The following is a 12,731-nucleotide window of genomic DNA, read 5'->3' on the forward strand; positions in this document are numbered from 1 at the left end:
GTTCTGTCCTTTTGACTCCCTCTTCATTCTCTTGAAATGCAATTACTGTTCAATGAAATGTTAATGCTCTATCCTATTTTTACAGCTGTTCCATGATGTACCATACAATGTCGTAGTTTAATAATGCTGCTAAATTTTCTTCCTTTATCTATCTCTCAAAATTTTATAATGAAGTAAAATGCAAGGATCATAGTAATTTTGGGTGTTGTTTTGTTTTGTAAACACAGGACAATATCTGCAAAGACACATCACCAGGCCAACAACTTCAATATATTTGAAGGAATGGTCTGCCACGGAGTCCCAGTTGCAACAGTTTCAAGAGGCAAAGTGGTTTATGAAGGCGGAGCTTTCAGTGTCACAGCAGGAGAAGGCAAATATGTCTCCCGTCCACCATTCCCTCCATATGTCTACAAACGAGTCAGGCAGCGGGAGCAGGTTAATTAAACTAATAAATCTCTGTAATGCTTTGTACAACATGAGGATAACTCGCTCTTGGGAAGAGAGGTTTGGGGATTCAATGGTAATTTCCCTTACTAATCAAAATCTGCCAAGGTGGGAGGAAATGAAACTTAAGGACTCAATTTTTATTGCTCTTTATCTTACAGAAAAATATCATAGACTAACTCCTGCTCTTAGGGTAGTCTCTATAGCTCATAGACTAAGCCTGCATACTTTTAAAAATAAATATGTCCCACTTGCAATAAAAGTGAACAAAGTTTTGCTCATAGGTAATCTGACTAACTGCTAGATTTCATCACTGATTTCACTGAAAATCAGAAAGGCTTAACAACATATGCAGGAAGAAATGTTATACTGAGGAAGAGATCAATAATATTCTCTTTCATGGATGAGATGTTTGGAGCTGTAGAATATTGAACACTTGGCTCTGTTCCAGCAAGAATGTGTTAAAAGCTAAACATGTGCAAAGTGTACTGCTGGACCAAGCAAGATAGCTGTGTTCAAGCTCTTCTACTTTTTTTTTAAAAAGAGAAATATTGCAAAATACATGCAGATTGAATTCTCAGTGTGTATTTACCATGCACGGCTTCATGAAGAATGCTTTTGAGTCCCTAGTGTTACTTATTGTGGGTAGGAGTTTCAAAGGCATCCAGACTAAGTATATTTCAAAATCACAACCTCAATCAGTGGGATTCACTGCTGGATCTAAAAGTTGAATCAGACTAGCATCCATGTGAGATATGGCTCATTGAAATGCTTCCAAGATAATTCTATATATTTCTTCCTGCTGTTGTCTTGAGAAAGGCAGGTGAAAGTGGCTGAGTGAGGCTTTCCTCCAAAGACCATACTTTCACAGGAGCTGCTGGGCTGTGTGCAAGTTGATACACATAACACAGTGGATAGGCAGGGATGTCCCCTCATGAGTACACACATTTTCCCTGGGAACTACAAACAGAAAACAGATGATTGCATTTTGGGGGATTCCAAACATAAAGGAACACTTTTTTTCTTTTTTTCTTTTCTTTTCTTTTTTTTTTTTTTTTGGTACCAGTAGTCAGTGTAAATTAGATAAACTAGACAGATTTTCACTTGCATTACATTAGCACCTAACTATACTGTTTCTACTCTGCTTTTTATTTTGAAACCAGATTCTTCATTTAAATCTGTCCACAATTTTTATATATTCTTTTCATCTTTGCAATGTGAATGAAGGTTAATGTTCCTAGGGGAAAAGAAGGGCAAAGGAAAGTGCCTAGACTTCCCAGATATAGTAGAAGTGAACCAGTAGTCCTAACTGTGAATTTGTTCAGAGAAAAAAGTCTTCCCTTTCCACTGAACATTTAACCGAATTGAAACAATTGCTCCAAAGGTCATGCCATTCCATGGCCAGATGCAGATAAGATTGTCTCACAGGCTAAATAGTGAGAATTGTTCACCTACAGGAGACTGTTTCTGCATTTTTAATCTAGATGATAGATTCTCTTTGCAGTGTTCCTCTTAGAAATCATAGTCCTTTGGCTCTGTCTTCAGTGGGATATGTATCATGCACAAAGTTGCATGTGCCTGTGAGTCTATTTAATCCACTGGACATTGAAGATATTTGGTACTTTGTTAATGAGGGCTGCTTATTATTATAGCACTTTCTTTGTTGTGCAATGTTGATCCCTTTGACTTTTAATTCAAAATAAATGCCAGGTAATGGAAATAGAAACTAGCTACTGAAAACAGATTTGTACTGGCATTACACCAGCAAAAACTTTTCATGTAAGAGAACAATGCTGCAGTTATTAAATGATAATTAGGTGCTTCCTCAAGCATAGCTGAGTTTTAGTGACTCCAGATCCTGGCATCTCTGCTAAAGCCTTATATCCCCTGTTAGAAGATTAATATCAATCCTGAACTAAAATTTATAAGAAATTTGATAATTATAGAATTCTGAAAGACTTCAGTGAACGTGGTGATTTCCATTTCCCATTAAAGCTAGAGAGAATTTTCCCTTAAGTAAAACATCAAGCACAACATGTCTTCAGAAGTGATTTTTCAACCAGCTCAACCTCCTGTAGCCAGCAGCTGCGATGGTGGATGGTAGATACCCACGCAAGGCAGGATTCACTGTGTTTCACTGATGTTCATGAACCTCTCTTACCTGTATTAAGAGCATCACTGGAAAATGTGATTAAGAAAAAACAAGCTTATAGCTTGAACATGGAGCGAGTCAGCTGTCCTGGAGAGCAGCTCAGGTGTGTGTGTTTTCTCTGTACCTGTTCTGTCCTGGGATATCCTGAAGTAGCTGAACCAAGATTAAAGAAATATACAGAAGCAACTAGATTAACTGATTTATGATTGTGTTTTAGCATATCCTAATTATTTATGTGCCATAATCTCTGGGGTTTTGCCACTCCAAGATCTGTTTGGACTAATGAAGGGAGAAGCATCAGTAAAAAGAGGTGGAACATGGTCAGTTCCTTCTTTAAAAAAATGGGTTTTGAATTGCTTTATTACAGTGCTGAACAGATTGAGCCACCCAGCTCCTGATGAAAGCTGAGAACTGTTTAATCCCAGTGTAAAGGATCTTTTCAAGAGAGAGGTTTGCTGAAAGTGTTGGGATGCATAGCATACAAAGCTAGGTTATCATAAGACTGCTATTTTAATTGTGTCCAATTACCAGCTGCAAGGGGAAGACAAATAATAGTGAAAGATTTGAAATGTTTTATTGCAGGTCTGTCAGCCTGTTCCTGTTAAGAGAGAACCATATAAAGACGTGGTCTCAGGAACATCCTTCACACCAAAATAATAGGCTCATTCCCCAGTTTTTGCTCTTGCAGGTAAATGTCTCTTCAGTTTAGTGAAAACTACTTTCCTTAATGCTTCTCTGAAATTTCAAGAAAACAAAAGTGCAGCAGGCCATCTAGCTTGTGACAGGCTTTTTGAAATAAGCCCTTTCAGAAGCTGAATTGTCTTGGTATCTTTAAATTTGATGAAAATGTGTGGCAGCCCAGGTATGGAGGACCTCTTTCTGATTGAAGCCTCATTTTAAAAGTTCAGTTGAGAGAAACAAATGGAGTTTAACTGCTATACTGAGACATGGGTATGAAGGCTCATAGAAAACCTGAGTTCAGTTAGCACCAGGAGTACAAACAAAGCATAAATGTTTGGCTTGCAAATTTACAGAAAAAAACCCAAAACCAGCTTGTGGTGAAAAATCACGTTCTCTAGTGTCCCTGTGTTACAGACAATAACTCTCCACCAATTGTACTGTTTGGGTTACGCTGATATATCTGTTTTGCAAGGACAACAGCTGTCTGTATGCAACAGAGGTGCTGCAATGCCTGCAGTGGTCTAATGGATGGTTGACCTACTGTAAGGCTCAGTGCCTCAGAGGCTAACAGGGGAATACACTTGTATCTCCCCTTCCCTCCTCTCCAGTGTCCACAGTGTGTAGCTTGGTTATTGACACTCCCTCACCTGTATACACCCTGGTGCTTGGTAGATCGTTCTCTGAGCTGATTTACTTGCTAAGCCAGCAGAAAACAGTTATTAGCTTCCTTTTTCTGGGTTAGTTTTCTGTTGGCTTAGTGAGTTGAACTGTCTCTCAGAAGAACCTAGCAAGGATCAGTGCAGTGCAACATACGGGTGGGATAAGACAGCTGAGGAGAGGGACTAGGCAACACCACCTCACTCTTTAACTGTTTAACAAGCAGAAGAAGTGCTTCAGGAAAAAGTGAAAGAACTATGTAAGACCTTCAGGAAGCACAATTGAGACAGGATGCTGCTGTATGCCAACTGCAGCTGAAATGTTGTCTTCTACAGCAGGGGAGTTGATTAGCATGGGTTGGGGGGACAGCGAGTGGCCTTAAGCATGACAAAATCCAGGATGAGTTTTTGGGTGCATATGTGTACCGACAATGAGATTAGCTAGTTTGAGAAATGATTTCCCAATAGATGGAGGTAATGCCCCAGTTTGTACCTCACCTAAAATGGGTTTGTTCTTAGTGCTAGTTAATATGAGGACAGGAACAAACCTGCAATGGTGGGAGGGTGAGGTTAGCTTTTCCACATTTCATTGTATCATTCATTTAAAGCTCCCTCACAAGGAACTTCATCCAGGGCATCAGTAGCAGCAGCAGAGCGCAGCATGCTATTTGTTTTCCTCTGTCATAAGGGAGAAAGCTTTCGTAATAGAGAGGACTAAAGGCTAAAGCTGCAATAGAGTGAGGGAGGCTAGCTCCTAGCACTCTTTCTCCATTATTACCTCTCTGAGTGACAAATTGCAAAGCAGAGATTTTCTTTTGAAAGATTGTATCATATTGTCTTTTTCTCCTCTGTAGATAAAAGCAAATGAAAATGACCCTGCTGTCCCCACCAAAGCAGTGCATTCTGGGTCCAACAATCAATCCACAATCAACTTCTCAAGAGCCAACATGAAACGACAATAACCAATAAACATTATACTGTGCTTCTGCGTGAAAGTTGTCATTGCAATTTCTCTTTAAAAGGAATTTTGTTATTAGAACTGGAAAATTCTTTTTAGAAAATGGAGTAATAATAAAATAATAACTACAATGATAATGTGGCAGCAGCTCTGTAGGTTCTTAAATGTAGGTAAGTTTGGGGATGGTATTTCTCAATATTTATCTTTAGAAGGTATCAGCTAACTTTTACAAAGTCAAAGCAATGAGCAATGGCCTTTAAGCACTTTTTCTACATTCTTGCTCTGTTAGGTCACAGGAGATGAATTCTAATTCTCTAGTTTCATGTGTTAGGAAGATCTCTGTTGTGTTTTGCAATGCAGAGAATTCTGATAGCTGATGCTAAATTTGATTTTTTGGTTTTCCCTTCCCAGGGAAAAAAAAAAAAACAACAACAAAACAGAAAAATGCTGATTCAGGGGAACTGTCACTATTTTAGAGCTGCTGCTACATCTCCCTGTCCCTGTCTTTAAAGGAGTTTATATATTTTGTCCCTGCCAGCTGCACAGCCAAGCGTTTATTGGAGTGTTCAAGTGTTTCCTTTGTTATACCCTAGGCAATCCTACAATAACTATACTGGTGAACTCACCTACAGTACTGTTTTGTGTTCTTGCTTTATGGAGAGACAAACACCCATAACTTGAAGGCTTATGAAGCGGGATCACTAGAGCAAAAGCATAATGCATTAATTTCAAAAAACATTTTTTCCTGATGTAACTAATATTTTCTTTTTTGTAGGATAGGATTCCTAATTTAAAAAAATCTCATTTGCTCAATTTATCTGATTTCCCATTTGAGAGGTAATTGTATTCTTAGAAACATGACTCTGTTACCATGTCTAGACAGGTTTTGCCTCGGAAACCTAGAATGTTTTTTAAAGTTGCATTTTCAGATGTGATAGCCCTTCTTTTTAAGCAACTGTCACTAGGGAATATTTAAGAGGGAAATGAGGTCAACACAAAAACACCTGTACAGTGAGTTTATTGTCCTATATGTAGAAACAATATAACCTGTACCTCTGCGCAATGCATGGGCCAAACAGGCACAGAAATATGTTCATATTTTCAGACACAGAAAACATATGATAACTGCTCTTATTTTTAATTTTACAGTGAATGGCAGACTTGTAGTTCCTGCTATGCATGAGGTTGTATGAGAAACAAACTCCTACTAGGTCTGTAGTTCTTGTGTCTCTAAATAGCAAAGGAGAATTTTCTTTGTAAGATGATGGAGGATAATCAAGGGGATGTTCAGGAAGAGCTAGCATGGGTTCCCGTTTCTTGGGTTGTCTTTGGGGTGGCAGAACAGCAGAACCAGCATCCAGCACTATTACAATGACCATTACAAGGGAGCAGGTCATTGGTCAGTGTAGAGTTCCACACCGCAATGTTCTGCATCTGAGTTTGTTGTCTAGTCTCCCTCTGTAATCAACAGAGAAAAAGGTGCTTCTGGAACACTGTTCATCTCTGCATCAAGGTCTAAGACAGACTAGATGAACCTGTCCAGAGTTGTCCTCCTTTGGGATGAGATGAGTAGTTTTCTTGCAATGCCACCACCTTCCGCCTAGCCCGTCTTTGCCTCTCAGAACTGGAACTTTCTGGTATGAAGGATGCCTGTCTTTTCTTATATTTTATCTCACCAAGAGTGCATGTCAAGCATGAATCCGTTCTGTTTAATCTTTTGCTACCTTAGAAGAAGAGCAGAAATTTGGCAAGAGTAGCAGAAAAAGCAGGAGGGAAGAAAGGATCTCTTTCTGCTTTTAACAATAACATACCTGTGTGGAGACTATCATCTGAGGCTTCAGGTTTTAACAATTATTAGAGCCTTGCAATTACACAATATACCTGTGAAACAAGTAAATATAATTAGAAATAGTTTACAGTTGTGAGAACTATGGATGCTCAAAGCTCTGGAATCAGTCAAGTGACTGAATATATGTAGTTGCCTGATGTTTAACATCCAGTGTTGGCTTAAGTGAGTTACTCAAGGTGAAAATGACTCAATTATGACAGAAATGAAACCCAGGAGTAAAGCCTGCCAGTCCTTTGGATACTGTGGATGTGCTCAGGACTTGCAAATGTCCTTTGGGCTCTTGGGACACCTACAGAGATCAAAGCAATACAACAGACTGCAGATCATGAAAGCCCAAAGGAACAAAGTTAGTGATTTTTCTAAAACCAGATGTTTTCACAGTGTGATAACAGCAAGTAGTTTTATGAGTTATATAAACACCCATTTTGTAAACGTAGCTCCCCAAACCATGAAAGTGTATTATCTGTGGAAAAATGTATAATCTTTTCAGGTTTCCTACAGATTTTTATTAGATTAGAAATGAGAAAGCTTCCCCCTGTACAATTAGCAAAGAGCTCCTGATCCCTATGTTGGTATTTACTGCTCTGTACCATGGATTAATCTCCTCATAGTGAGTATCCTTTGGATTTTGTTCTTAACAAATGCCTACTTTTTAATTCCAATGGCTGTTTTAACTATTGTGCAGATGTCATGGAAAAAATTACCTGCATATTGGGAACCAGGATTTACACTGAAGCATCTGCTGTATTTTTACATCCTTGAGTGCAACAAGTTATTGAGCCTGTCAGGTTTGTGAAATTTGTGAGTATTTGTTTTGTCATGACACATGCGGGCTGTAGCACGTGAATTCTGCCTCTAGCCACAAGGCGCCAGGTAGTAGCCCTTGAGAAACTGCGTGACATCGAAAGTATTTCAGCTGTGCTATTCAGGTGCTACTGCTAAAGTTGACACTGTCAGGGTCCAAATCCCTGTGGTCCTTGTTCTTTTTCCACTTGTGTGGAGTACACTATTACATACGTAATTCTGGAACTGCCCAGGTCCCTATTCCAAAATGCCAGTACTGAGTGATAGCAGAGCCAAACACAGTAGGATATTTTTTCTAGTAGGTGTATAGTTAATTTGGGATGAAAAGGGATTATAAAATGCATTTATATCAGCATGGAGCACTGGAAGGAGCACTGAGTGGTCTCTCAGCCCTGCTTCAGTTTCTGGACCCTGACAAGACTTTGAATTTGTCCTACAACCTCATCCCAGTTCTTGCTTGTTCATTACATTCTCACAAAGTTGTTGCTGGGGCTGTGCTATAGCTGTAGTCCTAAGACAACAGATGCCCCACATTAGGTTGGAAAGCTGTTTTAGAGATGACTTTCGCAGGACAGTTTCCTTGAGCCTTTCAGGGGAAAGTAAGACAACAATTTCTTTCCCAGATGTTTGAATCTTACCTCATGTAGCCACAGTCCTCAGGCTTCTCCAGCACCTACTGAAAAAAGTGTTTGCTTTCTTTGATTCTTCCTTCAGTCCGTTGGTCACTCAGCAAGAGCAGACTATCTCTGATTGCTTTGAGAGGTGGCATTGCTGCATTAACCCCCTTTTTCTCTCTGAAGCAATACATCTCAGTACACGGGAGCTGAGGATCTGCTTTGCCAAGGCTGAAACACAGCCTTGCTTAGCACTGCTTTTTAGGATTCTGCTTGTTTCACCTCTGCTCATGTATGGAAAGGTCAAAACTCAAATACATTGTTACAGTAAGGAAAAAAAACCTCTGTTAACTATATTTTTATCACTCTTCCCAGCCAGACAGAAATTTGGGATCTTTAGTACCCCATTCTCCCTGGTGACGTAGATTCCAGGGCCAGGAGCAGAGAAGGAATTTGGGAGATCCGATCCTGGCATACCTATCATTGCTTTCACCCGCACCATTTGCCAGAGAAGTCCTCATATGGCCAGGATGTGTTTATTGTCTGCTGGCTGTCATTTCACTGCCTGCAAAGAGCTCACGGCTGTGGTGCAAGCACCTGCACCTGCAGGGCTTCTTTCTTCAGCCTGAAGTACCAGGGGATCCCTGCAGAGCAGCAATACCGGGGCACGTAGCTTCAGTGCGCAAGGCTGGTGATACGTATCACGAGTGAGATGAGAAGGAAGTTGCTCTCATGCACGGCAGCACCCATGAAGCATGTTCACATATTGTGAAGTCTGTGCCCGTGAAGTCGACAACAACATCCCCATTTTCAGGCTTTATTTCATCGTCAGCAGAGAGCAATCCTTTGATCCTTACTTTCCATTTTTGCAGTGTAAAACAGAACTACAGGAAAGGCTTTGCCTGTTCATTTCTTCTTTAATTACAAGCATTTCTGGGCTATTTAAACTGTGACGAAAACAATGTGAGTCAGTGTGACAACACTGACAGAGCAGGGATCAGGGTAAAAGCAGTTGCAAGCCCAGCTGCCCACACAAAATGCTGCAACAAAACCAGCACAGATTAAAAAAAAAAAAAAAAGGCCTTCAGCTTAGCGATGAAGCAAGCCAAGTTTGGGAGTATGGGTGGTGATGAGGAGAGTTGTGTAGATGCGGTTGTTGAAAGGAAATGGCTTCATTTGTATCGTGCTTCAGGAGGGTCAGGAGCGCTAGCATGTCTCTCTGAATTATCTTCACAAGACAATAAGGTCAGCCTTTCATTAATTTTGCAAAGCAGATTTGATCCAATTGGGGGATTTTTCACAGTAAATCAAACAGCTTCTGCACTAGTGAAGGACGTTTAAAAAGGAAGTTGAGCTCTGTTGTGAGCTGGGGGAAGGAAAGGGATGAATGAGTCAAAAGCCAAATCCAGACTTCTCCTCAGACTCTTGTTCTGAACACTGCCGGTATATGAATACATTTCTGGCAAGCCCTAGGGGGGCACTTTTAGAGACAATGACCAATAACATGAAAGATATTAAAAATTTCCATTAAGCCAGTAAGTGAATAAATAAACCCCTTAATTTCAACTGTACCTGTAGTTCACTAGTGCTCAGCGGAAGGAAAAAATACATGCTTTGATGTATGGAGAAGAATGATCTATCGGAGCAGAAGAAAACATAACAAAACAGGAAAGAAGACTTTGAATGACAAAAGGGAAAAGAGACAAAAGAAAATGTAGGAAATATGAGGAGAGGGTAGGCAAGAGGAGGAACAGAAATAATTGTGGATGGGATACTGGTTTTTTTTATTGTAACTTGTAGACTTTAAAAAAAAAAAAAAAGAGCAATGTAATCATGTGTTTGAGGGTAATGGTAAACAGAGAAGGCAAGGGGAATAGCTAAATGACTTGCAGAGGAGACAGCTGAAGATAAACAAACCCCCAGAATTCCCCGGCTCACAGGACCCAAACAAATGGGAGAAAACAGAAACCCAGTAAGGTCATGCAGAGAGTGAGAGGTATGTCTCTGTGTAATGCCAGGGGAGAGACAGACCTGCCTTTTTATCTGTGCAACTAAAGAGGACCTCAGTTTAGTTGATGTTTCTTCTACTCTCTTCTCAACCACTGGGCAGCTAAAGGAATAGGCCTAATACCCTAGATGGGGGTAAGAACTGTTCTACCACTGAGATAAAACTCAATGTCTTTGAGGCTCTGAAGGTGAATTTGGTTTAGAATTTTTTTAAAAAGTGCATAATGTGCTGTTTTCCTTGGTACCCCAGGTGTAGGAAGATGGGGAGGAGCAAACATCTCCTTTGCCCGCCATTCAGCTCACCTTCAGCACATGGGTATGCATGTGTATGGTCACAGCAGCAAACCATGCATTAGTCCACTCAAGTGTGTGACTCCAGGATGAGTGTAATGGCAACAATATTTGTGAGGTGGCACCCTGCTGCTGGCACAGCACAGTCACAAATTAACACAAGCTTTTGCTGTGCATGTCTAATATGTTTTCTACAATGCTTTCTGTAAAAGTCAACAAATCACAGAGTGGCTGATGCTGACAGGCACCTCTAGAGACATCTACTCCATCCCTGCTACTCTGAGTTGTTGCTCAGGGCCATGTCTAGTTGCGTTTTGAGTATCTCCAAGATTGGAGACTCCATAACCTCTCTGGGCCTTCTGTTCCAGTGTTTGACCACCCTCACAGTAAAAAAGTTTTCCCTGTGTTTAGGTGATATCCCAGTCAGGTTTCTGGCTCTTATGTTTAGAAATGGCTTCCAGGGGAAATTGCTCTATCACCTTCCTACAGATTGTGATGCAGCTGAAAAACCTCTAGTTTCACAGATCCTCCTTCTTGTCCTTTTTGAAGATGGGAGTGATGTTCACTTTCTTCCAGTCCTCAGGAACCTCTCCTGATCACTGTGGCCTTTCAAAGAAAATTGAGAATCACCTCACAATGACATCAGCCAGCACCCTCAGCATCTATGGGTGCCTCCCATCATGTCCTATGGACTTAAGTATGTCCAGTGTGTTTAAGTGCTCTCTAACCATGTCATCCTCCAGAGAAGATGTCTTCCTTGCTCCGGACTTTCTCTCTGGTCTGAGGGGCCTAGTATGGCTCAAAGTCAGTCTCACCTGTAAAGACCAAGACAAATAAATACCGTGGGCTTTTCCATGTTCTTTGTCACCAGGAGTGGTGTCAAGCATCTAGGTAAAGTGTTTACCAGAGCTGAACATTTTGTACAGAAGTACAATTAGCTTCCCAAGAAGGATTGCCTTTTATCACTGCCACGACTCTTGCCAATTTGAGGGAGCAAGCTCAGCAATACTCAGGAAGCTGCGCTGCCAGTTAGTGGTGGGAGCCCCAGCATTCAGGTACAACACTGTTCTGTAAACCCTGCGAGGTCTCGCCTATCCTACCAAGGCCTAATGGCTCTTTTTCACAATCAGCCATTCCCACTAGGCTTAATTTCCTTATGTAAATACGAAGTACAGACATGGTATTGTCCTGAGGGTGTACTCCCAAACTCAACAACCTATCATCACATTTAGGTTTCTATCCCAACCATTGACCTCCATCTGAGTCGTTTCGATGAACCATTCCCATGTGCTGCAAAGCTTTTGCTTGCTGCTTGCAGAACAACAGAGAGGAAAGGTATGCTGGGTGGCTACACACCATCAAACAGGAAAGGCAAGAAACTCCAAGACAAATTTTACTTCCTGATGCCAAGTGAAGTGGGTAGTGTTTTGTGGTAGTGCTGTCAGTCAGACCTGCCCCTGCTTTTGGGCACTGTAATCAGTAGGAGATCAGGGCTTCTCACCACCTTGTCCTTTGGGACTGAAAGGAGCACATCCAACTCCTACCAGCAATGAACTTAACAGGACTCAGCCAAAAATTCTCAGCCCTTGCTGATGTTTAATTCCTTTTCCCCTTTCATCTGCAGTGATAACAAGACTAAAGGAATATATTCTCTTGTCACTAGTACCTGGACATCTAGTCTGTTTTGTGAAAACAAATTTAGAGCACCCTTCATTTTGCTCCTTTTTCACCAAAATGCTGTTTGCTACTGGTCTTTGACAGTTGTACCCGGGATATAAATGATGTTCTACTACTATCCAAGGCTGTCCCACTTTAGCAAAAGAGAACATAGCCAGGCCACTCGGAGACATTCAGCACAACCCTCAATAATTCATGGCATTAATCTAGTGCCCCATTTTCTACAGACAAATTGCTGGCAGACTGGCAACCTGAACCACCAACATCCATGGAGGAGTGAGGCTTTGTTTGGAAGACACCCCCCCCCAAAAAAGGCTTGGTGTTTTTCAGTGTTTCAGGTGGAAAATAACATCTGACAGTTGCTACTGAAAAGCTTTAAATAAATTTTTATTCATTCAGATAACAGAGACATTGATCGATGGCTGTTCTGGGACCATGCCCATATTACAGAGGAACAGAGCAGAGTTTGCTGTTCTTATGCAACCTAAAGAAAGAAGTTGGCTGTGGCTGAAACTCAAGAGTACACTGCGTGTTGGGTGAATTTTTTAGCTCTACATTAGATCTCTTATGCCACATCAGTCAAGCCATTCCTATGTGT

The 12,731-nt window shown here is 40.9% G+C and overlaps 1 protein-coding gene across 1 annotated transcript in view; it reads left to right on the plus strand.

Annotated features, from left to right (window-relative positions):
* DPYS (dihydropyrimidinase) overlaps positions 1-4,922 on the plus strand; it is a 33,734-nt gene extending 28,812 nt beyond the window's left edge. Inside the window, exons 8-10 of the mRNA XM_075743509.1 lie at positions 228-435; positions 3,179-3,284; positions 4,788-4,922. Coding sequence (XP_075599624.1) covers positions 228-435; positions 3,179-3,253 — 283 coding nt within the window. The 3' untranslated portion in view covers positions 3,254-3,284; positions 4,788-4,922. The remainder of the gene's footprint in view (positions 1-227; positions 436-3,178; positions 3,285-4,787) is intronic.
* Positions 4,923-12,731: the final 7,809 nt, after the last annotated feature.

The sequence above is a fragment of the Balearica regulorum genome, chromosome 2 (genome assembly GCF_011004875.1).
Source record: "Balearica regulorum gibbericeps isolate bBalReg1 chromosome 2, bBalReg1.pri, whole genome shotgun sequence".
Classification (NCBI taxonomy): Eukaryota; Metazoa; Chordata; class Aves; order Gruiformes; family Gruidae; genus Balearica; species Balearica regulorum.